The sequence below is a fragment of the Anas platyrhynchos genome, chromosome 22 (assembly GCF_047663525.1).
Source record: "Anas platyrhynchos isolate ZD024472 breed Pekin duck chromosome 22, IASCAAS_PekinDuck_T2T, whole genome shotgun sequence".
NCBI lineage: Eukaryota > Metazoa > Chordata > Aves > Anseriformes > Anatidae > Anas > Anas platyrhynchos.
In genome coordinates, this window is record NC_092608.1 from 6217882 (window position 1) to 6245824 (window position 27943).

At 43.1% G+C, this 27943-nt stretch overlaps 1 protein-coding gene and 1 long non-coding RNA gene across 14 annotated transcripts in view; one reads left to right on the forward strand and one right to left on the reverse strand.

Moving 5' to 3' along the window:
- TMCO4 (transmembrane and coiled-coil domains 4) overlaps nt 1-27943 on the forward strand; it is a 42764-nt gene that overhangs the window by 3095 nt on the left and 11726 nt on the right. For 6 of the 13 annotated variants that reach the window (XR_011804607.1, XR_011804608.1, XR_011804609.1 and 3 more), the window contains 13 exons: nt 181-365; nt 984-1158; nt 5697-5724; nt 8235-8367; nt 13813-13910; nt 14793-14936; nt 15438-15557; nt 17296-17460; nt 18002-18138; nt 20323-20407; nt 21821-21938; nt 24892-25009; nt 25119-25196. Coding sequence is in view for 9 of the 13 variants with exons in the window: in XM_072026746.1 (XP_071882847.1) it covers nt 187-365; nt 984-1158; nt 5697-5724; nt 8235-8367; nt 13813-13910; nt 14793-14936; nt 15438-15557; nt 17296-17460; nt 18002-18138; nt 20323-20407; nt 21821-21938; nt 24892-25009; nt 25119-25196 (1578 nt within the window). In the remaining 4 variants the exon portion in view is untranslated. The remainder of the gene's footprint in view (nt 1-180; nt 366-983; nt 1159-5696; nt 5725-8234; nt 8368-13812; nt 13911-14792; nt 14937-15437; nt 15558-17295; nt 17461-18001; nt 18139-20322; nt 20408-21820; nt 21939-24891; nt 25010-25118; nt 25197-27943) is intronic. The other 7 variants (XR_005260623.2, XM_072026749.1, XM_072026750.1 and 4 more) reach the window with 3 other exon arrangements.
- LOC106015536 (uncharacterized) lies at nt 18876-24829 on the reverse strand. Its single transcript, XR_001187640.5, has 3 exons — nt 24529-24829; nt 23774-23979; nt 18876-19122 (listed from the first exon to the last, which is right to left on the reverse strand). It is a non-coding gene; the product is annotated as an uncharacterized lncRNA (long non-coding RNA).

The window sequence follows — 27943 nt, forward strand, 5'->3', positions numbered from 1 at the left end:
GAAGGCCTCCTATTGTAGGTTTTGGTCACAGCATCACATTGCAGCGGGATGCACCAGCTGGACTTTGACGGGCCTGCTTACTCTACACCAGCAAGTGTGGCAGTGAAAAAGCTTTTGTGTCTCTTTGCTTCCTGGTTTTATTTTTTTATTTTTCCTCCTTTTTCTTCTCTGAACTTGCAGGTAGAAATGGCCGCAGAAGAGAAGTGGAAAAGTTGGACTTCGAAGCAGCATAGCGGGGCTGAGCAGGCAAGCGAAAAGGACTCATGTGTGCTTCTGAGCCGGCAGCTGGGGGAACCTGGAAGATTCGCCTACGCAGCGCTTTGTGGGATATCCTTAGCAGGGCTGTTCCCCGAAGAAGAGCAAAGGTATTACACGTGGGCACATGGGGACGAGCAAAGGAGGTGGCTTTTGGTTAGCAGCTGAGACCAAGCTGGTGTCGGCATACCGCTGTGTTTGGGGTCTCCCAAAGGTACAGGATTTGAAGATTCTTTTAGCTCTGGGTCTCTTCACAAAGATGAATGTTCAAATTAGGGAAGGTGACACAAAACTGAGGGTCTGTAAGACCTGACTGCTCTGCAGACTGATCGCTGGCATTGATGTTTTCCTGCCATTTCCTTGCTGGTGTTCTTCTGAAGCCTGTTGAAATGTAAAGGACACGTTGACATTAGGTGTTTTCTCAACCATTTCCTTAATCATACTGACTTTCTCTTACACATTTTAAGACTTGTGTACTTCAGCACAAATTGCATCCCTTAATACAGCAAGGCTTCAAAGCATGTCTTGAAGAAAGGTCTGGCCTCATCCTGATTGCTTTCTTCTTTGTTTAGCAAGCTTGTTTGTGAGAAGCTCACCTTCTGTTGACTTCTTAGCATGCTTTGATTTTTGTGTGAACAGCAGTAGATCAGCATTTGAAAGCAGGGACCACTGAAAGCTTGCAAAAAACATCCAGTTACAGGGCCTTAACCTCCTCTGTTGCCTTACAGCTCCTTCAGAACAGAATTCATAGATGGTTTGGTGAAATGGCTGGACCTGCCTGATGCTGTCTTACCTGCCATGACAGCATTTGCCAGTGGCTTAGGAGGTGAGGGCACAGAAACTTTTGCCCAGCTTTTGCTGAAGGATCCCATCTTGAAAGATAATCCTGTTGTCATTATCCAAGTAAGTCCATGTGTTGCCCTTGCCCTTGTTTGCTTTTGCAAAGAAGATTTTTCCTGGGTGTCTGTTTGCAGTGGAAGTTCTGCTTGTACAGTCAAGGAAGTAAAACTTGGGTTTCTGATACGCGTGTGCTTCTGTGTGGCTGGCACTCTCTCTGTCCATTAACAGCTCACGGAAGTGATGACCATGAGATGCAGTTCCTGCTGAATTAACATTTTGTCTTTGACGCCTTTGCTCTACAGAGAACCATCAGCCTTTTTGCTTTGACTGTACTCTTGCAGTATTTTTGATTCATACAGACATACTATGGATTTCGGTGAAACACTGAACATGTTAGGCCTGATTTTTTTTGTACGTTTCAGAGACCTTTCACCCTACTCTGAACGAGGGGGATTTTGTAGCAGAGAAGTGTGTATACACATGGGTAGCTTGAGTGTAGGGGGCCGGATCCTCCAACTTTTACACAGCTTAAGGTTCCTCTCCCTGTCATACAAAATACCTCTACATATTTGAGAACCAGGCAGAAAGACTGCTGGTACAGGCAGAGCTAGTGTTCTGCAGCACAGAGGGTGCTCCAAAGAGCACAGTTCCCAGAGTCTTTTCTCCAGAGTCAGCTTTGGCTGGAAGGAGAAAAGTTACAGGTCCTTCTTTCTTTCATTGATAAAGCATTATTGAGGCTGAAGCCGTAATGTTCTGATGTTTGAGCTGATGTAAAGATAAGAGAGTACGCATTTTGGTGGCATTCACCTTTGCTTCAGAGTCTCAGCTGTGGAAGATATCTCCTCATTTGCTCTCACGTTATGTGCGCCTTGGAGGGCGAAGAGCTGTTGCTGCCAGGCACGCTATGGCCACGGTCACCTAGCTCTGGTACACAAGGAAGTGGTGAGGCATCCTGAGAGCAGCCGGTACGCTGGCGGTGAGTAATGGTTATCACACACTCACCTTCAGCAATGACAATCTGATGGAGCAAGAGATGCAAGAGCAAGGCTGTGTGAGTAAAGATATGATGGGAGGGATCTTCCTCGGTCACGACCAACTCCCTTCATCGCAGCCTTCTTTTGTGTCTCCTAGGCAGTCCTTAAAAGGGTCTGCCCCAAACATCCCTATGTTACAAGGCTCAAAATAGCTTGGCAATCTGAGTGTAGTTAATTAGTCAGCTAGGACAGATCTTCTCAAAGCTCTTTTGATATTGTTTGTTCAGAATAAATCTATTCTTGGTTCTCTCTGTATCTAGACGGCCTGGTAGTTCCCAGGCTTTTTTCCCTAGTTTTGTCTACTCCAGGATGAATTCTCTAGAGTAAGGCAAATCTTCCTGCGTTGCTGCGAGTTTATTAAGGGTGAAACTGTGGCAAAAATTAACTTGTGCTTGCTTAGAGCTTATCCTGCATGAGGGCTCCATGTGCTTTTACAAAAGGGGCTCTGGGTCAGTGGGATTGTGCAATATCTTACGAGAACTGAGATACTTATCATGGTTCCAGGTGGAACACAGAAGCCATAGATAACAATTCTTTGATTAGTTGAAAGCAAAGATCAGGAGTAGTTATCAGTCTAATGCCTTACCAGCTGGATCTCAGTGATCCGTTCTGTCAAAATGATACACAATTAACCGTTGTCACAGAGCAGGGCACAAGAGTCTTGCAGGGTGTCGCTGACAAACGTAAAGGTACCCCGCTGAGATAAGCTTTTTCCTTGTTACCTGAAAATAAACACGCTGTGGGACAAAGCTTTGGTAATTCTTCATCTGTTGCTTTCTGGTAGTATTGCTTCTTTACATTCAGCTGCTTTTATTTACCTGGTTATTACAAGAACACTCAAATTGTTCGGTGTGCTCAGTGGCAGGGTCCTGCCAGCACTGCTGCCTGCATTTCTGAACGCCCTCCACCTCAGAGGTGCTGAGGAGATGATGCATGGCCAGGAGACTGGAGATGAGCTCACCACTGATTCATTGAATATTCGAGGCCTGTGGATTTTTGTCTTTGTTTGCATTCATTGCAGGTGACTAATCCATGCAAATGTTGGTTAATTGAATCCTTTCTAGACAACAGGAGTTGTAACAAACAGGTTGTGGGTGTGGTAGGAGAAAGCAGTGATTCCTGTCAGTTAGGAATACTTCTTCTATTTATGTTCAGTGACAACAAAAGGGAGGGAAAGAAGTTGACTTAGCCCACTTTTGTTTCCTTATGATAGGTGAGAAAACATTGAAAGTTCTTACAAATCTTTATTTTCTTTTTCCTCTGAACACATTTACAATGCCCTGTGGTTTTTGCCCTGTGTTTTTTTTTTTTTTTTCTTTTTTCCCCCCCCAACACAGTGGCACTGCAGTGTGGATTGGAAACTTTCTGTTGTTGAGGAAATCCATTTTGAACTTGTAGCAGTGCATGGCAAAGACTCCAAATAACGATTGTCTTCCTTTCTTTGTAAGGTTTCACTCATTCACATGTGTGGTAGTCTTCAGAGTCCACAGAGAAATTAAAACCACCTCCGCTTCAAAATGAAACATCACAACAACTGCAGAGAGAGAGAGAGAGAGACTACTTGTAAACTAATTTAATCAGTGCTGACTGGATTCCAGATGACTACCCAGCAGTACGTGCAAAGCCTTAAGCAATTAGGAAGAGCTGAGTACGTTAATGGTCGCTGATGCAATCGAAGAGTAGTTTGTTTATCACCTGATTACCCGCATCCATCTCTCACCTTTTGAACTACATGTACCTAAATGCTTAGGCCAGATTTTTGAAGAAGTTTCTTTGCCATTGGGTGCCACCTTGTATGCTGGGTGGCCTGTATGGAGCCTGAGCTGTGACCTGTGGCTCCCTTTGCAACACCTGGGGAACATTTACTGCCTATAAACGGGCTCTGAGCAAAATGCAGCCCTCTTCAGGAGGCTGCCTGTGGTAGTCTGGAGAAAACGACAGCTGGGGGAGCAGTGTGCATGCACAGAGTAGGAATTGTGGCTGGGGCCCTTTTTCTTCTGCACTGGGGTGACTGAGGGGAGCAGAGGAGACCTGATTCTGTGCCTGACTTAAATGACAATGGTTATTTGTTGGCTGGAGATAAGCCAGGACTTTCCTTTTCACGGGTGAGTGCTCCAGCTGCTGGGATGCAGGATGATGTGGTGGTGACTGTGTTGTGCTGAGCCCAGCTCAACACAACCTGCCGGAGATGCTTGCAGGGCAGGAAAGCAGAGGCAGCTTTCTCTGTGGCTGGGAGCAGCCACCCAGGGATTTAGCAGGAAAGCACTTGACCAGTTGTGTGCCTGCAGGTGCCTGAGTAACACGTCTGGAGAAAACTGTTGTGTGTAAACATTCGTCAGCGATGGAGCAAAGGTTTTAGGGCTGTACCTGTGAGAAAACATCCAGTCTGATGCGTACATCCAGCTGCCCTGGTCTTCTGGTTTCTCTGGTCCTGTGGAAATTCTCTGTTCTCCTTTATGAAGTAGTAGACTCCCCTCATGTTAAAATTATTTTCAGAGTCCAGACACTCCCTTTGGACTGGGCAATACCTACAGTTTGCTTCTGTTCTAGTAGGACTAGGTTAAGATTGGCTTGTTCTCTGCTCTACACTTCTCATGCAGTAGGGAAATGATTAGAGACATTTTTATGATACAAATTTTGCTTAGGGGCTTATGGGAATAATAATCATAAACTGCTTGGCAGCATCCTACATCATTGGCAGTACTTCTTGTGTTCCCAAAGGGCTGAGGATTCTCTGTAAAATTCAGCCGCACTTTTGTGTGTGTAGGAGAGGGAAGTAGCTAGACTGAGCTAGTGCTTAACGTTGTAGTTACATAAAGAACTTAAACTTTATTCAGTTATTCAGTGACAATAAAAGAGGAGAACAAAGCAGTAAAAACACTACCTCGTTCGTTAGGACTTCTGACCTCTTTTCATGGATTTGTCCACAGAAGCCTTCTATTGGATTAATCTGTTTTTCCATTTTTTTTCCCCATGAAAAGCCAACAGTCCCTCAATCTTTTTACAGATAAATTCTGAGATTTCTATTTTTGAGTGCTTATTCCAAAAGAACTTCATGCCAGTTCAGCTTTACTGTCTAGAGCTACGAATTCCCAGAATGCCAAAGAGGGGCCACTGATCCCTCTGAGTAGCATCCAAACCTATTCCTGTTGAAAATACAGCACATGTGACTGGAAGAGCAGAAGATGTTAGAGCAGTAGGAGAGGCGTAGAGCCTGGTTTCTCCCAAATTTGAAGTCCTGTGTAATTGTGGGGTTTTCAGTTGCAACACAAGTGCTAATAACAAAAACTACGGTCTACTAGCATGTACCAAGCAGGTGCCGCCCTCCCATCCTGTGCTGATCTACTCCTCCAGCCATTTGTACCTGCATAGGCACAATTTCTGCTGGAAGCATTTGGCCTTGCTCTGTTCTGCTCCATTCAGTTACAGTTTGCTGTCATCCCACATTTAGGAGTGGACATGCTGCACTAATTTAATCATGGTCCGATCGGTTTTCATGCCTCCATTTTAAGACGTCTAGGTGTACTTCTTCACTTTAACTGAAATATTTTTTTTTCCTCTTTTTAGGATCTTTTGTCCTTCTCTCTTAAAGATGGTAAGTTTATTCAGCTTTTGTTCTTTATAAGAATAATATCGTTGAGTTCATATCTGATACTTTACAATGCTCAAAAAGCTTGGTACCAGCCCATCCTGCTTTATCCTAGCTTCATTTCTAGCAAAAGCAGTATGCTCTTACCTATGTCCACTGCAGGAAAGGCAATTATTGTAACAGGAATGATTAATAATACCCGTTAAAAATTGAACAATTGTTCACCTCCTTAGCTTCACATATCGTGTATTGGCATGCAATTGTATGTGATGATTTAAAAAAAAGAAAAGTTTTGAAACTAAATACCTGGGTGGGAGACTTTATTCTTCAGCCCTTCTAGGGGCCTCTTCTTCCTTGAGGAGGGCAGTGAAGCTGTTACGAAAATTTCAGCCCCACAAATCTTCTGCGTGCCACTTGTTGCCTAAAAGGAAAAAAAATATATTCAGGCAATAAATTCTAGTGTGTTTAGTGTGAAGCCTATTTTGAGTAAATGTGACTTTATGTGTATACTGTACCACACACAAAACAAAATTCTGGTTTGCAATCCGTAATGTTGATTAGTCTGATAAAAATCATGAAATAAAGACTGCCTTCTGAACAAAATCTTCATTTGAAAAGAAGCCTGTTTATTATCACAACCTGCATTTTTTAAAGCCCCTGTGCTGTAGGCTGTTCATACAGGAAAGCACTCGCTGGTTGTTGATGAGCTTGTTTCAGTTGAGAACAAAGTACTGCTTTTGTTCTTGTTTTATTTTTAATGGAAAATTGACACGTCAGTTATTGCAAAATTGCTTATTTTGCTAAGCTGGAACTTAAAACAAATAGATTTTCAAGCCTTACTGAATTACTGCCAGGCTGGCTGAGTAGAAAGCAAAGTTGTGCATTAGCAGGCAGAGAGCAGGAAGACTGCTTCTTAAGACACCTGCTCAGACTTGCATGATGTGGCACGTCAGGGATGAGGTGAAGATAAATCCTAGCCTTAGTTCTCAAGTCAGCACAAATTTTAAAAGTGGCCTGATTAAAGCCTCCTGAAGTATTTTGGTATCTTGGTAATGATGGTAATAAATAAACAACCTTAACAAATTGCTGAAGGCTGTATTTGATCTATGTGCAGCAGATATCAGAACTCTTCTTTGTAGTTCTGTCCTACAGGTATCTTAACCCAACCCCAGAAACACTGTTGTGTTTTCCATCCTGGAGTGCACCAAGAACCCTTTACAGAAGCCTGCTCTCAGCAAGCAGCAGATGCTATCAAGAGAAACACATTAAAAACTAAAGAGTTGGCACACAACATTTTAAAATCTATTAAATTTGAGATGTTGTTTGTTTTTTTTTTCTTTTTTAAAGTACAAGTAATTATAAGTCTGGGAGTAATCATATCAGATGTTTTAGTGCAATGTCCACTCCTGCATCTCGTGTGGTGAGGTATAAACGCAAACAATCAGTGCTACACGGGGACTGAAGTCACCCCATGTTTCTAGGTACTTCGGTGGGTGGTTCAAAACTCCAGAGTCCCTCTTGTTGCCAGCAAGATTGATTGAACATAAAGCTTTATGAAGGTGTAGTTGTAGAGTAGGACATATCTTGCACCAGTGCATACCTGAGATGTTCTGTGCCACATTGCCTGTGTGTGACGTGTTTGATATCACCAGTCAGGACTGGTCTTGCTGCAGCATTTCAATGTTCAGAAGAGAGATCTGGTCTCTCCAAAGCCCAAAGGCCTCTGTTGGAGAAGACCAAAAGATTTGAGACCTGCCTTATTGGCAATTACCTGAGTCCTGTTTTCAGCTGGAATAGAGTTAATTTTCTTCTTAGGAGCTGGTATGTAGGTTTTGGATGTAGGATGAGAATAACGTGGATAGCACACAGGTGGGTTTCAGCTCCTTGTGCTGCCCTGCCAGTGAGGAGGCCGGGGGTGCACCAGGAGCTGGGAGGGGACGGCCAGGACAGCTGGCCCAAACTGGCCAAATGTCCCCCACCGTGCGGCATCACGCAGAGCAATAAATGAGGGGAGTTGGCTGGTGGGGGGGAGAGGCTGCTGCTTGGGGTCTGGCTGGGCATCAGTCAGCAGGTGGTGAACAGTTGCGTTGTGCATCATTTATTTTGTATATTTTTTTTAACCATTATTACTATTATTTTCCCCTTCTTTTCCTGTTCTATTAAGCTGTCTTTATCTCAACCCACGAGTTTTACCTTTTTTCCCATTCTTTCCTCAATCCCACTTGGGGGCAGTGAGCGAATGCCTGTGTGGTGCTGAGCCACCAGCTGAGTTAAACCACAGCCACCAGGGACAGTGACTGCTGAAAGGATGAGGTTTGCAGGGGGGAGGATTTTCCACCTAGAGCTCTCTTCTCTAGATAATAATAGTTTTAAACACATGAAAGAGAAAGAGGGCCCGAGGGTCGGAGCTGTGCTTGCGTGGGATACGGTTCTCTAGCACAGCTGGGTGTACCATTTGCTATTTAATCTGGTGTGATGAAGACTGATTTAATTTCCTGGGCTTCCCTGTGTTTAAGGGTACTATGATGCTCGAGCAAGAGTGTTGATCTGCCGCATTATCTGGCTGCTGAGAATCCCCCTGGAGGAGCTGGAGGCCCTGGAGGAATCACTGCTTGAGAGCCTGAAGGAACAAAAAGAGGAAGAGTCAGAGTAAGAACAATTCAATTGGCTATGGGATGAAAAAACACTGCTGCTGCTTGAAAGTCTAGAAGCAATGATTGTGCCTAAGTTCAGTCTCTGATCATGCTCCCCTTGGTTCTTAACTTAATCATTTATGGCTTGATTAGAGCTGCAGAGCCCTCGCAGCACTTCAGCTGCACTGAGAACCATGAAAGCTCAGCACTCTTAAAATCAGAGTTGTGACCCAACCTTGCGAGCTGATTAGAGCTACTCTGCACCAAACTGCCTCACGTCCTTGTTTCAGTTTTGTCTCCTAGACTGTAGATTATGCTTAAATGCATCATAACGAGCTTGTATTTCTTATCTCTTGGCCCAGTATTCCTCAGATAGAACCAAACAGGTTTACAGGTGGATTGGACCCTCTTGAAGGAACCATAAAGCTGAAAGGTAAACAGGCTGCGTGCTTGGTGACCAGGCACAGAATTTTGAATATTTCCGTACTCTGCTTAATAGAAGGGAACTGGTCAATGTCAACATATGAAGGGCCTGAGCCCTAAAGCCAGGCTGTCTCTCATTGTTCAATTTCAGCCTAACTCACATCTCTGCAGTAATGCTTCATGCAGAATGAAGTTTGTATAAAATTTCAGTGTTCGATCCTCAGCTGATGATTTTCTATGGATTTGGCCTTTTCCGTGCCTATTTAAGAGACAGCTAACTCCTTTTGGAGATAGATCTCTGAGGGCAACCATCTGCCATCTTTAGGTACCTGTGGGCCGTTGAATACATGACTCCTAATTCTGTGTCGCTGATGTAAGATTAAGCCTATTAACTGCAAGTTCTTACATGCAAAACAGCCCCAAAGTTGGCATTATACTCAGAGTAGTGTTTTTTACTTTGCTTGCGAGGCATGAACTGTGTGAAGGTTTAGCCATATAAAAAAACAGTAAAAATGTCTGCAGTGGACTTTCAAGTAACCGTTGAATATTTGTATTTGTCAGCAAACACATTATGAGATTAACCTGGGCGCTAATAAATACTTTAATCGATGTCTCTGACGCAGTACATGTTCAGACATTCCCATGGTGTTCAGCATGTGACAGGTACCTTTCCATTATGGCTTTATTTAAATAAAGCTTAACTTTATAGCGCACAGTAAAAAGGGAAAGTCAAAATAATCTCAAAGATCACGTACTGCTAAACAGAGCACCATTAGTAGTGCAGGAGCAAGGGTTGGTGCTAATGGGCACTTTTTTGCCATGGGTTGTGAAAATAAACTCCATCCTGGGCATGCAGTGTGAGACAACACGCATCTGAGGGTGGGGCAGCATTTGCTAGAATGCTCTAGTACCTAATTCTCTGTCGTCTGGACTGTGGCTCATGAAATGGACCGCAGTGCAGCCCCAAAAGATAGCAGTTTGTCTGATAGTGGCAGGAGTGACTGCAAAGCTGCACTGCGTACTTACGAGTGTGGTTTTTAAATGCTGTAGCTATCTCAGTGGTTTTCGTGTACACCTGGTGTGGCAAAAGCCGTAGATTTCAACCTTGCTCTTTGTTTAGAGGCCCACCTCGCAGCCATGGAAATAGCTGTTAGATAAAAGCAGGAAAATAAAACCTTCACAATGAGAGCAACCCAAGACCGCAGTGCAAACACATTCATTATTGCAGTACCAAAACTAGCACAGGGCTGAGATTTGTAGGGCAGGGATGACCCTTTGTTTGTTTTAGAGTTAGGGCACAACTGGGAAAGGAAAGGGAATATAATCTCATCGCTGCTTTGACCTCACAGATTTGGGGCAGAGAATTATATAACGACTCTGCATAGTATCCTTCCGGCTCTGACCATCCACTGCAAGAGGCTTTGGAAAAGCAGCAACTACCAACCAGGTTTTTGGCACCTTCTGCTTAGGCGTTTTTTTATTGATACTTGTAACAGAAGCTTTTGCTCTCGCCTTTGCTACTGTGGACAGGTTGGCTTGTGGCCCAGCAGGTGCAAAGTTACACGTTCAGTATGGTTGCCTCTAGGACAATGCTCCAAACACTCAAATCCATTTTACTGGTGCCAAACAGGTTCTGACTTGCAGGTATGAACCTCTCTTTTGTACACAGTTCTGTGGGAAACTGGAAAATAGGATACCAGTTGCTCGCTAACATGTATGCGTGCTGCTTTTCATCATTGGAAAATGATCTGGAATCCCACCTATACCATTTCTCTAAACGTGGTCTGTGGTTCAGGCAAGAAGCTGAAAATCCAAGCTCACTGAGGTTTGAGGAATATCAGAAGGGGCAGTGCATGGCCATAGTGGAGAAAAGGAGCCTGGTAATCGAGTGACAACTGTAATGCAGAAGCTATTAGGAAAGCGACTGTCACAAGCAGTTGGCAGCAGTTATGTACAGAAAGCAATGCCAGCTAAAAGCTCTATGTAGGCTTGTTTACTGTCTTCAGACAGGACATACAGCAAGCTGGCTTTTATGAGCATAACCCAAATTGTTCCACGTTGCAGCTAAATGCAGGTTAGCCACGTTTCAGCTCTCTTGATCTTACTGTTTGCAGCCCAAGGCTACCCATTGACTACAAAAGCTGATGAATGACCATGTGTAATGGAGGCTGCTGGATATTGCCTACTTAGATGTCAGCAACAGCTCTCTGAAGAACTCCAGAAGCATTTTTTCCAAAGCCAGGCGTTCAGATTGGTGACTGCATGCACAGATGAGTGCGTATCCAAATCCTGGTTTGACCATGGAGTCACAGGAAGTACACTTGGTTATACACAAATTGCAGAAGATGTAGCCGTTGCAGGCTGCACTGCTATGCTCTGCAAACATCTCCGTTTGCAACTGCAAAATGTGAGAGTGGAGGTAATGCACGGTGTTTTCTGGGGGATCACTGTGGAGACAAAATCTCCATGCCATGCAAGGCAGTAGAAATTCTGCCATTGATGTTGGCAATGTAGGGATTTCACCCACTGTGCTTCTTTCTCCTCCTGCTGTGTTTTACAAAGCTGTGTATTGTTTGGGACTCGTCTAAAATTGCCTTTATCAAACTTACAGAGCGCTTAGAGGGTTCCAGGAAGGATTAGGCAATTATATGGATAATGAAAATCCACAATTAGGTTAGGATTAAGGGAGAAAATATCCAAGTTTGGAAGCAAGATAAGTTCTCATGTTTCAAGGCCCCGATTAACCACTGCGTAGGCAGGCTGGAATGAAACTTACTCTGTAAACAATTTATTCCAGTATCCTCTGTTTCTCACACTTTCCTCTGAAATTGAAAGTATTTTTTGTAAGAGATAAACCAAAGACAGAGGAGAGAAGGAGAACGAAGTGCCTAATAAATGATTTGTTCCTTTTAGGTTTATTTACCTGTTTCTGATAAGCCTGTTAAAGTGTACCTTAAATGCACACAGAGAAATGAACTAATGACTGTGTTTAATAACTACCATATTATTATATTGTGATGTGTAATTAGAGAGCGGCTGAATATAGAGAATGCTGTTGAAAAACAATTTACTTCTGTCTTGTTTGTTAGCACAAATTACCCCTCTTCTCTTTAGTAGTAGAAACAACTTGTCCTACTTCCACTTGGCTTTCTCATGGTTTTAGCCTACTTTCATTTTAGTTCTTGCTCCTGAAAGGAGAAGGTGGATGCTTTTTTATGTCCTCTAATGTGCTTTTCAGGGAATTCAGGGCTGATTTTTTTTTTTTTATACTAACATTGTTTGGTTTGTGTATGAACAGTTGGAGAATCTGGCCTTTAGTCCGGATCAAACACAGCAGCTCATAGGTCTAGCTGTCAGTGACATTCAGTGTTCAGCAGAATGTTCCCAGGTATATTGGAGAGCTGCACCGGCCAGAGGGAAGAATTTATTTTATCTCTTTAATAGGGTCTCTAGGACAAGGGCGGTATATAATATAAGGGGACAAAAGTCGTGGCGGATTTTATGTAGATTTCTTGATGCTCTGTTGCTCAACCCAAACCAGAAAGCTTCACAGAACTGCACCATTAGAAAAAAAAATGTTATCGGTGCATATGTGATTACAACAGTAATCATTTACATTTGCAGGGTTGCTTTCATTTAGGAATATCTGATCAGTGCCAAAGGTCTGTATATGGTGGTGTAGGATTTACATGACACAGACGTTATTTAACCTGCTGTCCTTGCATCCAGCCCTGATCTGCAGGCTGTGCCCTAAAAAGTGAGAGCTGGCAGTTGTGGCAGTTACCTTCCGGCTTGATGATATCACAAATGCTGCTCAAAGTCCTGTCTGCGCTTAGGGTTTTCTTTTAATGGACGTCAAGCAGCTCCCATCATACTGTCACGCAGCTGTGTGCTGGGTGAGCTTTTGGCAGGAGCAACCTGTGACTTTAATGATAAATGAAGCAGTGAAGAACCACCTTGTGTCTGTTCTGCAGATCACCCCAGTGATGTCCAATCTGCATCAGTGCTACTCTGAGATAACCCAGTCTTAGCATCTCTGCCGTTTGTCCCCAAGGTAAAATCTTGCTCCTGCACACACTGACAGAGTGCAGAGAGGATGAGGCTTGACGTGGTAAATATTGGCATGTGGCTAGTTTGGTTCAGGAGGAACACGCTGCTCCTGCCGGCAGTAGGGAATCCCTTGCTGGCACTGGGCAGAGCACTGCAAACTGCATGGTGCAGTGATCAGAGAGGTTAACATCTTTATTACAGTAATTTATGCATAATCAGACCAAATGTCTTTTTTTTTTTTTTTTTCAGCCCAGAATTCCTAGAAATAGACTTGTGTCTGAGAGGATCTGGAGGGTGCAGGATCTGGAATTCCCCTCTCTGGTATCAACAGACCATTCCTTTTTGTCAGGTTCTTTCCCTGAAGGCAGAAGTCTTGAGCTGCACCCACCAGCTTTCACTATTTCCCTTCATTTTGGATGCATGCCTTCAGTCTGACCAGGCTTTGCAGCATCTCACAACTAATAACTAGTTAAAATGGGCCAAATGAGCCTGGCAGGTTGTCTGCAGCCTAGAGGTGAAAGTCTCTCCAATGCAGTTTGCCAATATATCACATATGTAGGAACCAGTTCTTCTCGATCAGACACACAGAATTAACAATTAACTGTATAATGCAAAAATGGTTTTCATCTTCTAAGAGCAGCAATAGATTTTAAGACACATAGGCAGTATAAAGTTATTGAAATGTTTCTGACTTTGTTTCTTTTTCTTTTTTTTTTTTTTTTACAAGCTTCACTCCTGTTAGGAAGTGTTTTCTGAGTAAGTAACATCTGTTAGATTTACTGAGCAATTCAGTTGTTTCAATTTAAATCTGTGGCTTTATGACAATCCTCATAAATCTGAATGTGTTATCCCAGTCCACACCTGCATGGTACTTTTTTACTGTTCCCAGTTGGCAAATGACGTTGAGAAGAATATAAGCAGATTTTGATGCAGCATTGTTAACTGTCAGGCTTTTTCATCAGCTTCTGTGGTTCTAATTCCTTTGCAGAAGTGCAGAAGTTTCAAGAAAAAAGAAGGAAAGAAGAAGGAAGCTGAAGAGATACCTGCTCATCGGCTTGGCAACCGTTGGGGGTGGAACAGTGATCGGTGAGGCTGCTCTGGGGCAGAGGCTTGCTCCTGAATTGCATGTGCAGCATAGGGGCAGAGAGGGGAGTTCTGACTTGCACATTTAGCAACAGAAGCCAACATACCTCTTAGTCCAGGCTGTAGTTTTAAGGTGTTTGTTACTTTTCTTTGCCAGTCTAAAGGTAGTATGTCACTTCAGATACAAAACAAAACAAAAAACAAAAAATACTCAAAGGCATGGAAAGGATCTTCAGCTACACAAAAATAAATCTGAAAGAGTTAGCTGAAAAAGTCATTCTAGTGAAAACCCATTGGCTCTGATGGAGCGCTTCTCAATGCATGGTGGAAGGTCAGTGTAAAGATACTAAAGAGGAGACTGAGAATTTCAGATGATGTTTTTCTGGGACACGCTCTAGCTCACTCAGAGCTGGCTTGTTAAGGAGCATTGGTTTGTGCACACCATGGAGTAAAATCACAAGACTAAGTTGTCAGCTGGGAAAAATACCAAACTGAGGCTGTCATCCTTAAAGGATGCTTTCCCCTTTTATGCTCCTTGTGTTATACATTATTTATGCTCATTGTGTTATACAATGATTACATCTTCAACTCCAAATTTGAGTAATATGTGACTACATCAGTGTCCTAAGCAAATAGGGCAATGCTTACCCTACCACACATTCTTCCTTTTGACTTTTTAAATTATTTTTCATATTTACTGAAGTCAGTCAGTGCAGAGATTCAGGGCCTGGGGGTGGTCTCAGAAAGCCCCCTTTATTGGTGATGCAAAATAGGCTCCCATTTATACTCTCAGTAGAATTAGCAGTACTCAGGCAGCACAGGGAAATGACTACTTGGTTTTTGTACATGGTACTAGACTGATGATCTCACTTGTTCCCTCTTCAGGCTTGACAGGGGGTCTTGCTGCCCCTCTGGTTGCTGCTGGAGCTGCTACTGTTATTGGAAGTGCAGGGGCAGCTGCTTTAGGTTCAACTGCTGGAATTGCTGTCATGGCATCCCTTTTTGGAGCTGCTGGAGCTGGCCTTACTGGTAAGAGAGTGACTGCATGTTGCTCAGCTACTGGGGCACAGGATCGTGCTCTAAAATGCAGAGCTAATGACTTCACTCTGATGAGCAAGGGAAGTGATTCAGCGTGATCTGACAACTTTGAACTGACTTTTATTTCAAGGCTGCCTAAGACACTGTGTAACCCTTGATGACCAAGCCGGGAAATAATATTTGCTGTGCAGCTAAAGTGAAAGAAATGAAAGCTTCCTGCTTTAGAAAGATGCTACTTTGGAGAGCAGTGGCTGTTACAGCTGATGTCTGGTCTGCAGCAAAAAAGCCTTCTGCTGGGATGCACACAGATCACATAATCTCAGAAGGATCATGTTGGCTCCATACCAAGTAATGCATGGTCTTGCTGAGGGGTTTGTAAAGGAAAAGACCCTATCCAAGACCCAAGTCATTTCCTATCAACTTCTACTGTTAGCAGGGTCTGTCCTTGCTGTGCGATTTCTGAGATTTGTGTTTCTGTCTTGTTGTGCGTAGGATACAAGATGAAGAAGCGTGTGGGCGCCATAGAAGAATTTGAATTCCTCCCACTTACTGAAGGAAAGCAGCTTCACATCACCATAGCAATTACTGGGTGGCTGTGCGCTGGCAAATACGGTAAGAGCAAGATGAAGAAATTGAGAGGAGCCTGGACTGTTTCTGTTAGTAAATCTTGTCCGATTTTGTTAGGAAGGGTCTGGTTGGGGCTGATGACTTCCACCACTAGTACAAAGTGTCTCACCTACCTCAGAGGCCGTCTGTTTATCCTCCCAAGAATTAAAAGAAAATATTGTTTTCTTGGTATCTGCCAGCTAATGAGTTTATTGGCAAGAAAGTTGGGTTGAGTAAATCCCCTTAAGCAGAACACTAAGGAAGTGAACTTACAGACAGCCTTGAAAAGTTTGTAGTGTTTTGGTTTCCCGTATAGCTTGTCATATAAAATGTGTCAACTGCCTGCTCTGTTCAGCAACCTGACTGAACAGCTGCCAATTGATTCAGAAGCATGATAATTAACATTGGATATCATTAACGTCTGTCCTGTTGCTTGTTGGATTGCAGCTTGCTGTCAGAGTCAGATTATTTTCACTTTGCAGTACTGTGCTTTTGCTTTTCTCATTGTCTTTTTGCCAGGGGTCCAAATCCTTGGGGTTGGAGGGCTCCCAGGCACTGTTACAAACACGAGTGCACAAACTTCAGGAACATTTTGGTGTCTGTTTGCCCTTAAAAGGGGATTACAAATGACATGCATTCTTCTTCCATAAGAAGCAATCTGCTATAATGTTTAAAAAAAAAACAAAACAAAAAACAAAAAACTAAAATTGTCATCCATTTTCTTCCTTACAGCTGTGCCTGTCTGTTTACACACTTGCATGTTTCTTTAACACAGAGGGATTAAGGACAGGATTTTTACAGAACACGTTGTGATTTTTGACCTCTCACTGTATGTCCATAAACCTGACAGAATCTTGTGAGATCTGTCATGGGGCTTATGTATGCCACTTTAGTCAGCAGCTTCTTCAACTTGCCATGCACTGTTTCGAGAAGGAACAATTTAGGAAGGGGTCTAGTTAATTAAGGTGAACAGGGGAGAGAGTGGCTTAAAAATTGTTCTTTCAGGCAAAAATTAGACTCACACAGTGTAAATTATCCATTCTTTCTCAAATATTCAGGCACTACTTTTGATTAGCCTCTGGAGGGAAAAAAAAAGTAAACCAGAGAGGCTAAGTTTGATGGCAAAATAAAAATAATTGCAGTCTAAATCTGCAAATACAGCTTACTTCTTTTCAGACCAAGCCATTAATACAATCCTTGCCTGCCTAACTCGGAAGATGCTTGGAAGATGCTCTGTGGTAGATTTTGAAAAGATTGCACATGTTTTCCGTGTCTCTGGACTCAGTCCATGCAGCCATTCAGCACTTCATCCCTTTCATGACAGACATGCCTTTGGTCTGCATGAGAAGATGGAGCTGCAGGACTTGACCTGATGTCTGATGATAGGAGGAATGTCCTTAATACCTGACACAATTAGTAGTAGTGTCCATCTGCCTTGGCAGTCTCTAAGGTAATTGAACGGGTCACAAAATCTAAGCCTGAATGCAGTATCTCTGTCCATACTGAAGCCTTTGCCAAAGCAGCTAAAGCTGTGGGATTATTTACAAAGCCAAAATTTATTGTAAAATAGTGGAAAAATGGAGTTGAAATCTAACAGTATTTTCAAATATGATTCCTGAGTATCACAGGGCATTCCAGTGCTCTGCAGGTTCTTTTCTCACTCTTTATGGGGTTCATCTTGCCAGGAGTCAGCCACTGTTGTGTTTTCTGTCAACATGAATTCCATCTTTGTGACTTTTCTCAGGGAGCTTCACAGCACCATGGAGCAGCCTGCTGCAGTCGAGTGAGCAGTACTGTCTGGCCTGGGAATCCAAGTACCTGATGGAGCTTGGCAACACCTTAGATTACCTGCTGAATGGGTTTGTTAACATGATGGCACAAGAAGCCCTAAAACTTACTGTCTTGTCAGGTAAGAACCTAAATCATATCACATCTACTCTTGTGCAGTTTCACTATTGGTGTTTATTTAAAGTAGCTTTCCGAAACAAGGACGGTATCTGGGAAGGCATTTCCTTTGGCAGTATTGGCATCGCCCTGCAAAAATCACCAAAGAACCTTCTCTGCCACACCTATAATTTTTCCTGGATTGCTCTGCCTCTGTGTCATTGACTTGGTCTTAAAATTATGGTTGGAAACACCCTTCTTTACGTGTGTCTGTGTTTATTTCTCTATATTATTACCCTGTGTTTTAGTGTTTTGCATAAACCTTTCAAACATCCAAGATACATTCATGTATGGAGTCTGTTTGCCTCAATATCAGAACACCAGATTCTTTCTTATCTTCAGTCTAGCAAAACATTTCTCAGATCAGCTCTTGAGAAAGAAGAACTGAAAATAACAAAAGGTCCTAGGTTTAGCTTTTAACTTCAGTGAACTGTCTTGCCTTTTACATTTCCTAAGAGCAGCCCAGGTTTGTGACTGTGTGGCGCTATTTGTTTTGTGCGTTGCAGGTATTGTCACGGCCTTGACTTGGCCAACATCGCTCTTGACTGTTGCCAGTGTCATCGACAACCCCTGGGGAGTGTGCCTCCATCGGTCTGCTGAAGTAGGCAAACACCTAGCACATATACTGCTCAGCCGGCAGCAGGTAATCGGCTAGAAGGTATCCAGGAATAATGTCTGGAGGAGATCTGGCCCACGGGAAGGAGGTTTTATAGTGATGCTAGTTCACTCTCAAATACTATCTTTCCTGGGAAAATAAAATTATTCATAAAATGAAAAAAATGATGCGTGAAGGTGACCTGCATATATCTACTTCAGTGAGGAAAAGCAGGAAGTCCCAAGTTAATCAGAGAATTCCTGCTAAGATTAGTTACATTTAACCCATAGCTTTCCTGAATGAAGGAGAGATCCAGGTCATGGTAGATAAATAGCTTCAGCATGTCACAAAGCAGCCGGGCAACTCACCTAGTAAAAAATCTGAGAACAGAAGATAGGTGGAAAGGAGAATACAGAGTGGTAAAAGCATTCACTGAGAATTCAGAGGCACAGCAAAGCAGTATAAGAAAATACTTTTTAGCATCAGATGCAGCATGAGCTGTGTTTTTGTCTAAATGATACCAGAACACACATAGAATAATCTAATAGAAGAATCCAGCTTCTCTCTACTTTTATTGATTCTCAGCTCTAACTACGCAGGCTTTCATTAGACTTAATTCTGGAATAATTATGGCAAATCACATGTAGTATTCTTGCAAACAAAGTTAAGGAGGAAAATCCAGCACTGAAAGGTAGCAAACAGAATCCTTTGAAACAGAACGAGAAGACCTGGATTTTTTTTCTTTCTGACAGCTCTCTTCTCTTGGGATGAATTAAACTGGGGGAGTAGTGGGGAAGGGATCTCAGGAGCTCGCAGTCTTTTTATCAGGCACACAAACAAAGATAGTACACACTGAGCCATTATGGTAAACGCACTTGCACTTCCCTGCATTGCTGCAGTTGTGAAGCACCAACATGAAAGCGGCTGTGAGCACAGATTCACATGGATGTTGCCCTTCAGGCGACTCAAGTAAGTACTTCGTAGGTGCACAGGCACAATTATGGTGAGTAATTCTGTGCTTCTGTTGGAAGCCTGTGAAACAAAAGGCAGAGTATGAGCTAAAATGAGAGAGAGAAAAGCAGAGGGCATTCACAAACTGCAAAGGGAGCAAAGGGAAACAGCAGGGTATTGAGGACTTGTCAAGGAAGAAGATATGTGTCCAGATGGGATGCAAGCTTGAAGTAGAGGTGAAATAAAATACCCCAAACAGAGAAGTGGAGTGGGCTGGTACCTGTAAGAAGTGACAGACCTGAGAAGCCTCCCTGAGAAGGTTTGCAAAAGCCATTTCTGCCCCAGAAAAGCCTGCCATTATTTGCTGGGCTACCACTGGCACGGAGGGGAAAGCTGTTTTCTGCTGGCTCCGTGTTAGTCTCACAGCCACGCCAGTCCAGGATGTATTACAGAGGAGCCCTGTAGGAACTGTGGCCCCAGAGCTGCATGTCATCAATAACAATGTGAAACAGCAGAGTAGAAACAAACTTGATTTCTCATAAAAGTACAATCCTGGGAAAGACAATAAACTTTATTTCATACAAGCCCTTTGTTTTGCTGGTGGCATTTGTTACTGCCTTTTAAGCATTAGCTTTTGTGAAAAGACGCATTTCAGTGTGCTGCAGAAGCTACAACTAGTTAGCGTGATGCCTAGGGAGTCCTAGACATCACACCTGCTCCCTGGTTAATACAAAGACCGTTTTTCATTGTTGTTGAGATTAAATTCTCTTTGATCTTAAAGAAAATCTTATTAGGCTATTCAAAATAAAAGCTTTCTGCACATCATTTTTATGACAGTCACACAGTGCTGCTGCAATTCAGTCTCAAATCTAGAGGGGGCCAATATTTTTGTATTACAGCTTCTCCTTCTGTTTATCAAAACATTTCCAAAAACATTTTGCTTCTTGAATTAGACTTCATTTGGAAATCTCAAAATTGTGAGTGTCTGGTTTGTTTCTGTTTGAGTAACGTCTTGTCACTGGGTTCTTTCAGTTGATTTTTGGAGTATCAAAAAATACAAAATATACAGATGCTCTGAATTGAGCATCAAAGATGCTCTGAAAACTGTGCAAAACTTCAGGGATAGATAATCCCTTTGCAATGGACAGAATTGCTCACATTTAAAAGACCATGCACAAGCAGAAGCTCTGCATGTCAGGGTCTTAGGGATCCTGTGGCCACTCTCTCTTTCTTGGTCTAGTACAGTATTTGATGGTCTTTCCTCTTTCCCTTTGTTCTTAGGGCAAGAGACCTGTCACACTGATTGGCTTTAGTCTGGGTGCCAGAGTCATTTATTTCTGTCTGCAGGAGATGGCTCAAGAAAAAGGTAAACCACATCTTTTAATCCTTTTCTTCATTTTCCTTACAGATGTTTTTCTTCCAACAGGAAAAATTCTTCTGGAAGAGAGTTTGAATTTTTTAGGATCAAACAGAAACCTAAAAATCTGGTTGTGAAATGCATTTGAAACCATTTTTTTTTTTTCTGTCAGATCTACCAGCTCAGTAGATTAAATTTGCTATCTTCCAGTGTGGTTGGCAGTATGGTTTGGGCAGCAGTCTGTACAACAACCTTGACATTTTGTGCCATTGGACTCCTAGATCAGCCTGTGAGCTGCCCACAGCCACTGTGATCTTGGCAGAGGATGCTCTGCCTGTATTGGCAGCTCTCTGTATCTGTTGTATCTGGTTCCATGAGTCCTCCCTTCCATTTAAGTCTTTGAAATACCGCTGTCATCTGCTATTTTCATGGTAATTTTCCCCCAAAGTCAAGTATAAAACCATCTGTCAATTTATTACCCGTTGTGGTCCTGTTTATTAATAGATTCTATTTTTAATTTAGAATAAGAATAAAATCGTTATGATCAGTTGATGTAAATTGCATCTTGGAGTTGAGTCAGTAGTGAGTGTGCATATGCAGCCCGCCTTCCCCCCTACGTAGCTCATTTAATTCATTAACTGTTCATCCTCACAGAAAGTCTAATTAATAAGGAGCTTTATAAAAGAAAATGTTCAATAAAGTCCAGGAAGGGGGGAATAAAGTCAAGTGAGGACAGTGAAGGTCAGCACTTTTACTGTTGACAGCTGTATACCAGAACTTAACTTCTGGTTTAAGATGGAAGTCCTCAAATACAGGAATTCTGTTCCCAGAATAAATCAAATCAAATTCAGAACGATCCTAATGGAGTTACACGGAAGCCAGAACCCAGATCCTAATCTGACCCTAGATCTACTCTTTTTGTGTCTTAAGAATGGCAGGGGCTGAGATGCCCCTCATCTGAGATGAGGACTGGCTGTGGGAAGAGTTTATTGTGCTTCATTTATAACACACTCTCATTGTACAGAATGTCAGTGCCTCTCACCAGTTTCAAAATGTGATAGTTCAGCTTTACACAAACCCAGATCAATAGGTTGGTGGAAGCAACTTTCCATATATTGCTGCTTGAACTACCTGTTTCTGGACAGAGGCCAGGCCACTTCTTCCTCTTGCCATCAGCCCACTTCCTTTCACTGTCTCAGGGTCTCTAGTTTTCACATTTACTGATTGCAACTGGAACTGCAGACACTTAATAATTATGTAAAATGTTGCTGAAGATCTTCCTTTTTATTGTTTGTCTTTAGATCACAGAAACGATGTTTTTTCTGTAGTGCACTTCTGAATATACCATTCCTTCACGTATGTGTAAAGTGTGTTCTCTGATCCAGCTTCTAAATCTGACCTGTTCTGTTTTCACCTTGACAGACTCGCAGGGGATCATTGAAGATGTGGTCTTACTGGGAGCTCCAGTGGAAGGTGAAGCCAAGTACTGGAAAGCTCTCACAAAAGTGGTGTCGGGCAGGATCATAAATGGTTACTGCAGGTCAGTGCGTGTGTAGTTCCCTGCTTCCTTACACTACTGTCACTTTGAAATGATTTTGTGCATTTATCCCTTGTAAACATTCTGTAAGCCAATGTTTGTTCAGCTGGTGAGTGCATTGGTTCAGTAGTGCCAGAGACAACAGTGCCAGTCTCTTTCCTCCAGAGGTCTCTCCATCAGATTAATTGGAGATGACAGTCTGCAGGAGACGGTTTGAGGCTGTTTTGTATCCAGCTTTTGACTTTGTGCTGCACAGTTATGCTGGTTATCAGTATGTAGGACCTGTTGGTACTGTGGCAGCATTGTATTGTTGTGGCAGTTTGAAGCTGGGTCAGTGTTTGAATAATTTGACATGTTCTGCTGCCCCCTTAAATCTCACCTTCATGTAAGGGTCTACAAATGCAGCCTTTAAGTTCACTGACAGTTAAAAATAAAGAAAGTGAATTAAAATCTGTTAAAGCTTTGAGGTACAATTCATTAGGTGGTGCTCATGGAGAACAATTGTGAAAATTGCCATGCAAGGGAAGGAGCTTGAGCAAACTGGAGTTTTTATATCTAGACGCAGTTTCTGGTCAAGATAGCCCACATGAACAAGATATTTTACCTACAAAGGAGGGACAGCTAGAATAGCCATTGCAAATTTACTACAGATGTGTAAGAATAGAAAGGTTACCTTGAAACTAAAAGTCAGCCTTTTAAAACCGTGCAGACCACTGCTCTGCGGAGCTGTGGGAGCTGCTGGCTGAGAAGAGGGAATTTCAGAGGCCAGAAGCAGCTGAGGCAATTGTGCAAAAGCTATTAATTCAAGTGACGGTACCAAACCCTAATGGCTGTATTGGAAGATAACTGTGACAAGGACCAAGGACATTGCTTACCAGCACAATTAGAAGAGGGAAGTGAAAATGAAGGAATGAAGCAGTGAAGACCAAGAGCATGGGAAAATAAATTGAGAAATAACCAGGCAAGATTAGCAAAGAACATGTAACTGTGATTAAAGACAGCTTATAAAGCCACAAACCCAGAGATCAAGGACAGTTGCAAATGCTGTTGGCATTTTCCATACACACATACGTATGTCTTACATGTGTATAAGATGAAAAATTACTGTTACTGTGCACCTGAAATAGTGTATTAACTTACAAGAAAGAATTAAAGGATTTAAAAGCATTCAAAAAAAAAATCATTAATCCCATATGAAATAATGAAACGTCTGAATAATGTTGCTGAAACATCTGAATAATGTTGCTTTTGTCCTTTTTGGCTCACAGGAGATTTTATGGGTGCTGGATGTGTACACCAGTTACAGTCTGTCTTTGTGTGACACAGGGAAAAAGCAATTACTGCCTCCTGTCTGTTAGTGACTGGGATTTAGGAATATCTGTTGCATATAACTGAGTTTGCCCTGGGGAATATTGCTCCTCCATGTGTTACACAAGTATCAATTTCAGTGCAAAAAGCTCCACCTCTCCATTTTCTAAAATATAAAAGAAATCATCTTGTTATAGTTTCAAAGCCTGCACGTACTGTTGGAATAACACAGCGTGTGTATTTGTAGCTCTGCATGTGCAGCAGTTTGGTTAGTTTCTTGGCTTTGGCTAGCCCCTGACTTGAATGTTGAACAAAAAAAAGCTGCAGAAAACACAGCTTGCTGCTCACAAATAGGAAACAAACAAACAAAACAGGTGAGGAGACTGCCAGGAAAAATTCCAGGTTAGTTCTCTGCTTTGCCCTCAACTGCTGAGTTTGAACATTACTCAGCACGAGGGGCAGCTGGAGGAGGTAACTGAGAGACAGAGTTTGTGTGAGGATGTTAGATACGAGAGATGGGTTATACAAACCTTTCGTGGTAAAGCCCCACCTCCACCTCCTTCTCCCATCTCTCGCTTATATAAATTTTGTCCTCGTTCTGTCACTTCAGGAGTAACTGTATTTAGGTCAGATGAATTACACTGAATAATCCTCCTGCAAGATCACATTTGGGCACAATTTGTTGAGCTTGAGTCCACTGTAGTTCGTCTCCTTCAGCTTTGAAATCTGGAAGTACCTGGGGAGTGAAAGCCAGCTGTCAGGGCTGTCCTGCTCGATCTCACAGCAGGATTACAAATGCCTAGGGGAAAACCTTAACTAAATTTGTAGTTAAGGATTCAACGAGCTTTTCAAGGAACCCGTGCCTCAGTAGCAGTGGGGTAGTGGATCAAACAGTGACTCTGATGCAGTGTGGATGTGTCGCAGGGATTTTGCAGAGCTCTGTGCAACCTTCACTTGCACCTTATAGCACAGACCATTTTAGAGTGAACAAGAGCAGCCAGAAACAGTCTCTTGTGCTTGTGCATTTCATCTGCTGCCATCAAAGAGTATGCATATCACTCACATCCAGCTTAAATCTGCTCTGCAGACTGTAGTGGTATTTAAGTGTCTGGGTTTTAGGCTGTTCTGCACAGGAGAACAGATTATGGATTTCCAAAGGATGCATCACCTTCCCTCGTCATGCCAGAGTCTACCCTGCAACTGTCCCAATGATTTACGGCAATGCTTCACAGTGGGGACAGAACCCTGCTCATTTTGTCATTGAAACTGTGTATTTGTGCAGTACCTACAGATCAGGAGCACTCCGAGGAGCTTCATCGTTGACATTTCTGTCAGCAACATTGGCATTGTAGACCTCCTCACGTTCACAGCTCTCTGTGGGCTGGAGAATGTTTACCTATACAAAAGATGAAACGTGAATGTATTAATGTTTCCAGGCTGGTGCAGGAATAAATAGAAAGGTCAGATTCGTAAACCCACCAAATGCAATGGAACTACCCCCATGGATCAGGACTAAACTAAGATTTACATTCTTATGTCCCAGGAATCTGTGTTCTCCCCTCTGTTCTCCCCATGCTCCAAGTGAGCACGTGCTGTGTCGGGTTTAGCACCAGTGTTTATTCATGCTCTTCTTTTGCTCTGCTCCTAGGGGGGACTGGCTGCTGGGCTTCGTGTACAGAACCTCCTCCGTCCAGCTCAATGTTGCTGGCCTCCAGCCAGTTGACTTAGATGACAGGAGGATGGTAAACATGGACCTCTCGTCTGTTGTAAGTACAACTTGGTTTAGTCTCAGTTTTTCCATCTGTCCTTCACTTGCAGCACCGTAACCAGCTAGAATTTGCCTTTGCTGTTAGATTCTCTTTTTTTTGTTCTAAGATATTTCACAGCGGAGACGGAAAAGATCATTATTCTCCCAAAAAAGGCCTTGCTGTCTTGAAAGCCGCGGGTTGGCAGGTAGGCAGGATCTGCAGCTGGGAAACGTGTAACGTGAACGCATGACCGCAGAGCAGGTGAAACCTGCAGTCTTATCTGGGTGGCGCCTTCCGTACCATTCAAGTTCGTGCAGGGGCAGGTTCCTGGCCCTCGTACCTTGGTCACCTGGGCCACACTGACACCGTGGTGCCAGAACCTGCCGGCAGGCACAGGGCTCTTCGGGTGTCAGTGGCTGCTTTGCTAGGCTGCGGGGCTGCTGGGTTTTGGAGGGTAGGTTTTCAGGAAGCAGGAAGCGTTTCACCGGTTTCACCTGTATACGTGATAGGCACCTGGCTTCCTCAAAGCTATCTGGTGTCATTAATGATTAGCAATATTCAACTCGATTATCACAAGCAATCTAGTGAGCTCAGTGCCTCATCATTACTCATGAGTGAGCTCTTAGAGAGCAAATCATGCAGAACCTGGCTTCTGTATTCATATTCACAAGAATCTTGGATATGCAATCTTGTCTTTCCACATCTTAATGATTCAGTTTATTTTTCACTTTCTTGTGAACTGGCCTGGGAGATGCTCAGCTGAAAGCTTAGGGTACTTCCATGGTCATTCTTCCTGCTGTGACCCTTGCTGAATGTCCCCACAGGCTGCTAGGATTGTCGATGTTGCTCTGGAGCCAAGGGTGCTTTGAAATGGTTTCAGATTTTTTGGAGCACCAGCCTGCTGAGCCTATAAATACCCAACTGTTACCAGCTCATTTCATTCATTATAACTGAGCTATGTACGGCCCTTGCCAGAAAACATGGGGCTTAATGCCGTACCGATAAAATATAGACTTCACAGACCAAAATATAAACCTCCCAAAAGGAAGTGGGAGGGTTGTAGGGAAGTAGAGGGTTTTTAAATGTGGTCCAGCACTGTAGCTGTTCCTGTGTCTTTGCATTTTACTGGGTTTTCTTGGTTAGCATTTCTACAGGCTACCACAATCATCTTTTCACTGTCCCTGGAGTTGTCATGGCTTGCAGGCAGTGACATCTGTCGATGGCATTAAAAGAAAAATGGCAGAAGAATTCAAATGGTGATGGCAGAAGGGTGACGTTCCCTGTTAGGTTAGTCTACATTACTCTCCTCTCTCTGAGTTCTCTTCAGAGACCCTCCTGCAGTTGACATTCTGATTCCTGAACTTCAAACCCCCCTGAAGTCCTGCAGACCTTACCCTGCCTGGCTCGTAGCAGCCTCTCCATTTCTTCCCCAAAGGAGCAGTATTTACATCTCAGCTAAAGGAATAATGGTTGCAGAGCTGCTGTCTGCTTATCTTCTGCTGCTGTGCATCTGTGTTCGTGCTGCAGGATGCCAACAGACTGTTCTCATTTCAGAAAGAGCTGACACTTCCACTTGTTTAATCTTACTGCAAAGCGCCGGGAAAAGAAAAAAGCAATCTCTGCGGCGGGGAACACCTATATTAAGTAGTTGTCATTCTCTTGTTCCATTTTCCTGAGCATGGAGCTTTATGAAAAGAAACGCAGTGCATTCTGATGAACATTTTAAAAGTAAAAAGGGAGAGCAAGGAGGGGGAAGGGAATATTCAGGGGCACTACGTAAGAAGTGGCAAGAAAGCAAAAATGGATTTTCCTGCAAATAGAGTGCAGCAGCATAATAGAAATATAGACAGATAATTTTGATAAAACAATTGCTGAATATGAGGCCCTTTACTGAAATAAACTCTTTTCTGGTAAAGGAGACAAAACATCAGAACATCTGCAGTAATTCAGACCAATATCCATCAAGCCCAGTCGCCTGCCTGTCAGAGAACATCCTACTGCCTGTCCTACAAAATAGAGATAATGGGAGGGGGGATCATCATATATGCAGTGTAATGTGTTTACTTATTTTCACGTGCAGATTAGGTACCTGCCTTGCAGTAGACTTGTCATTCTGGTGCATGTTTCAGAGAAATGGACTGTAATGTCTCACATACAGAGTATTAAAAGACCTCCATAGGGTTAAGCTTCCCAGTAAAGCCTGTTTTTGACTTTTCCTAAATTCCAGAAAAAAAATAATTGAAGTTTTCTTGAGTTTAGATGGCTTATTTGGAAAGTTTTGGAACCCAAAATGTGCATCTGATTCCATAGAAGGGTCCTGAAGTGATGCAGAGGGCTTGGTGTTGCTTGAGAAGTATTATCCTGTGAGTGCCTGCTGCTGTGGGGTAACCCAGCGGAACCCATTGCTTTACCACGTCCCTCTAGGAGTTTCTCATTGAGGTTTGGCTTGTTGAAGGGATTGCAGAGGGCTCTGCTGCATCCTGACATCACCAGAAAAGTGCAGCTGATTCTCAGCTTCAGTGGAAATTAAGCATCTAAAAAACCAGGGTTGCTTTTCAGTTAAGCTCTCGCTGCTTTTGAAGAACAATAATGATGAGACTTAATTGCAGGCTTTTCACCACAATGGGCAGGCACCGGGATGAGCGGATCTGTCATTCCTTCACTTCTGTTTCTGTCACCAGCCCTCGCAGAATTTGGGACCCTGCAGAGGACCTGGGTGTGCCTGCAAAGAGGAGGTGCACAGCCACTCACCTGCTGGGACCTCCAGCAAGGACATCTGCGGGGATGGAGCCTTTCAGGTCCCACTGAAACTCAGCCAGGGATTAGGAATAACAAGCAGGGCTAGGAATATAAAGCACAGATGATGCAAAAGCGCTGAGTGTGAAAATATAAAAATAGCTTTAGTATTTTCGACATCTTACAGTCCATCCGTGGTGAAAATGGACAGGACTC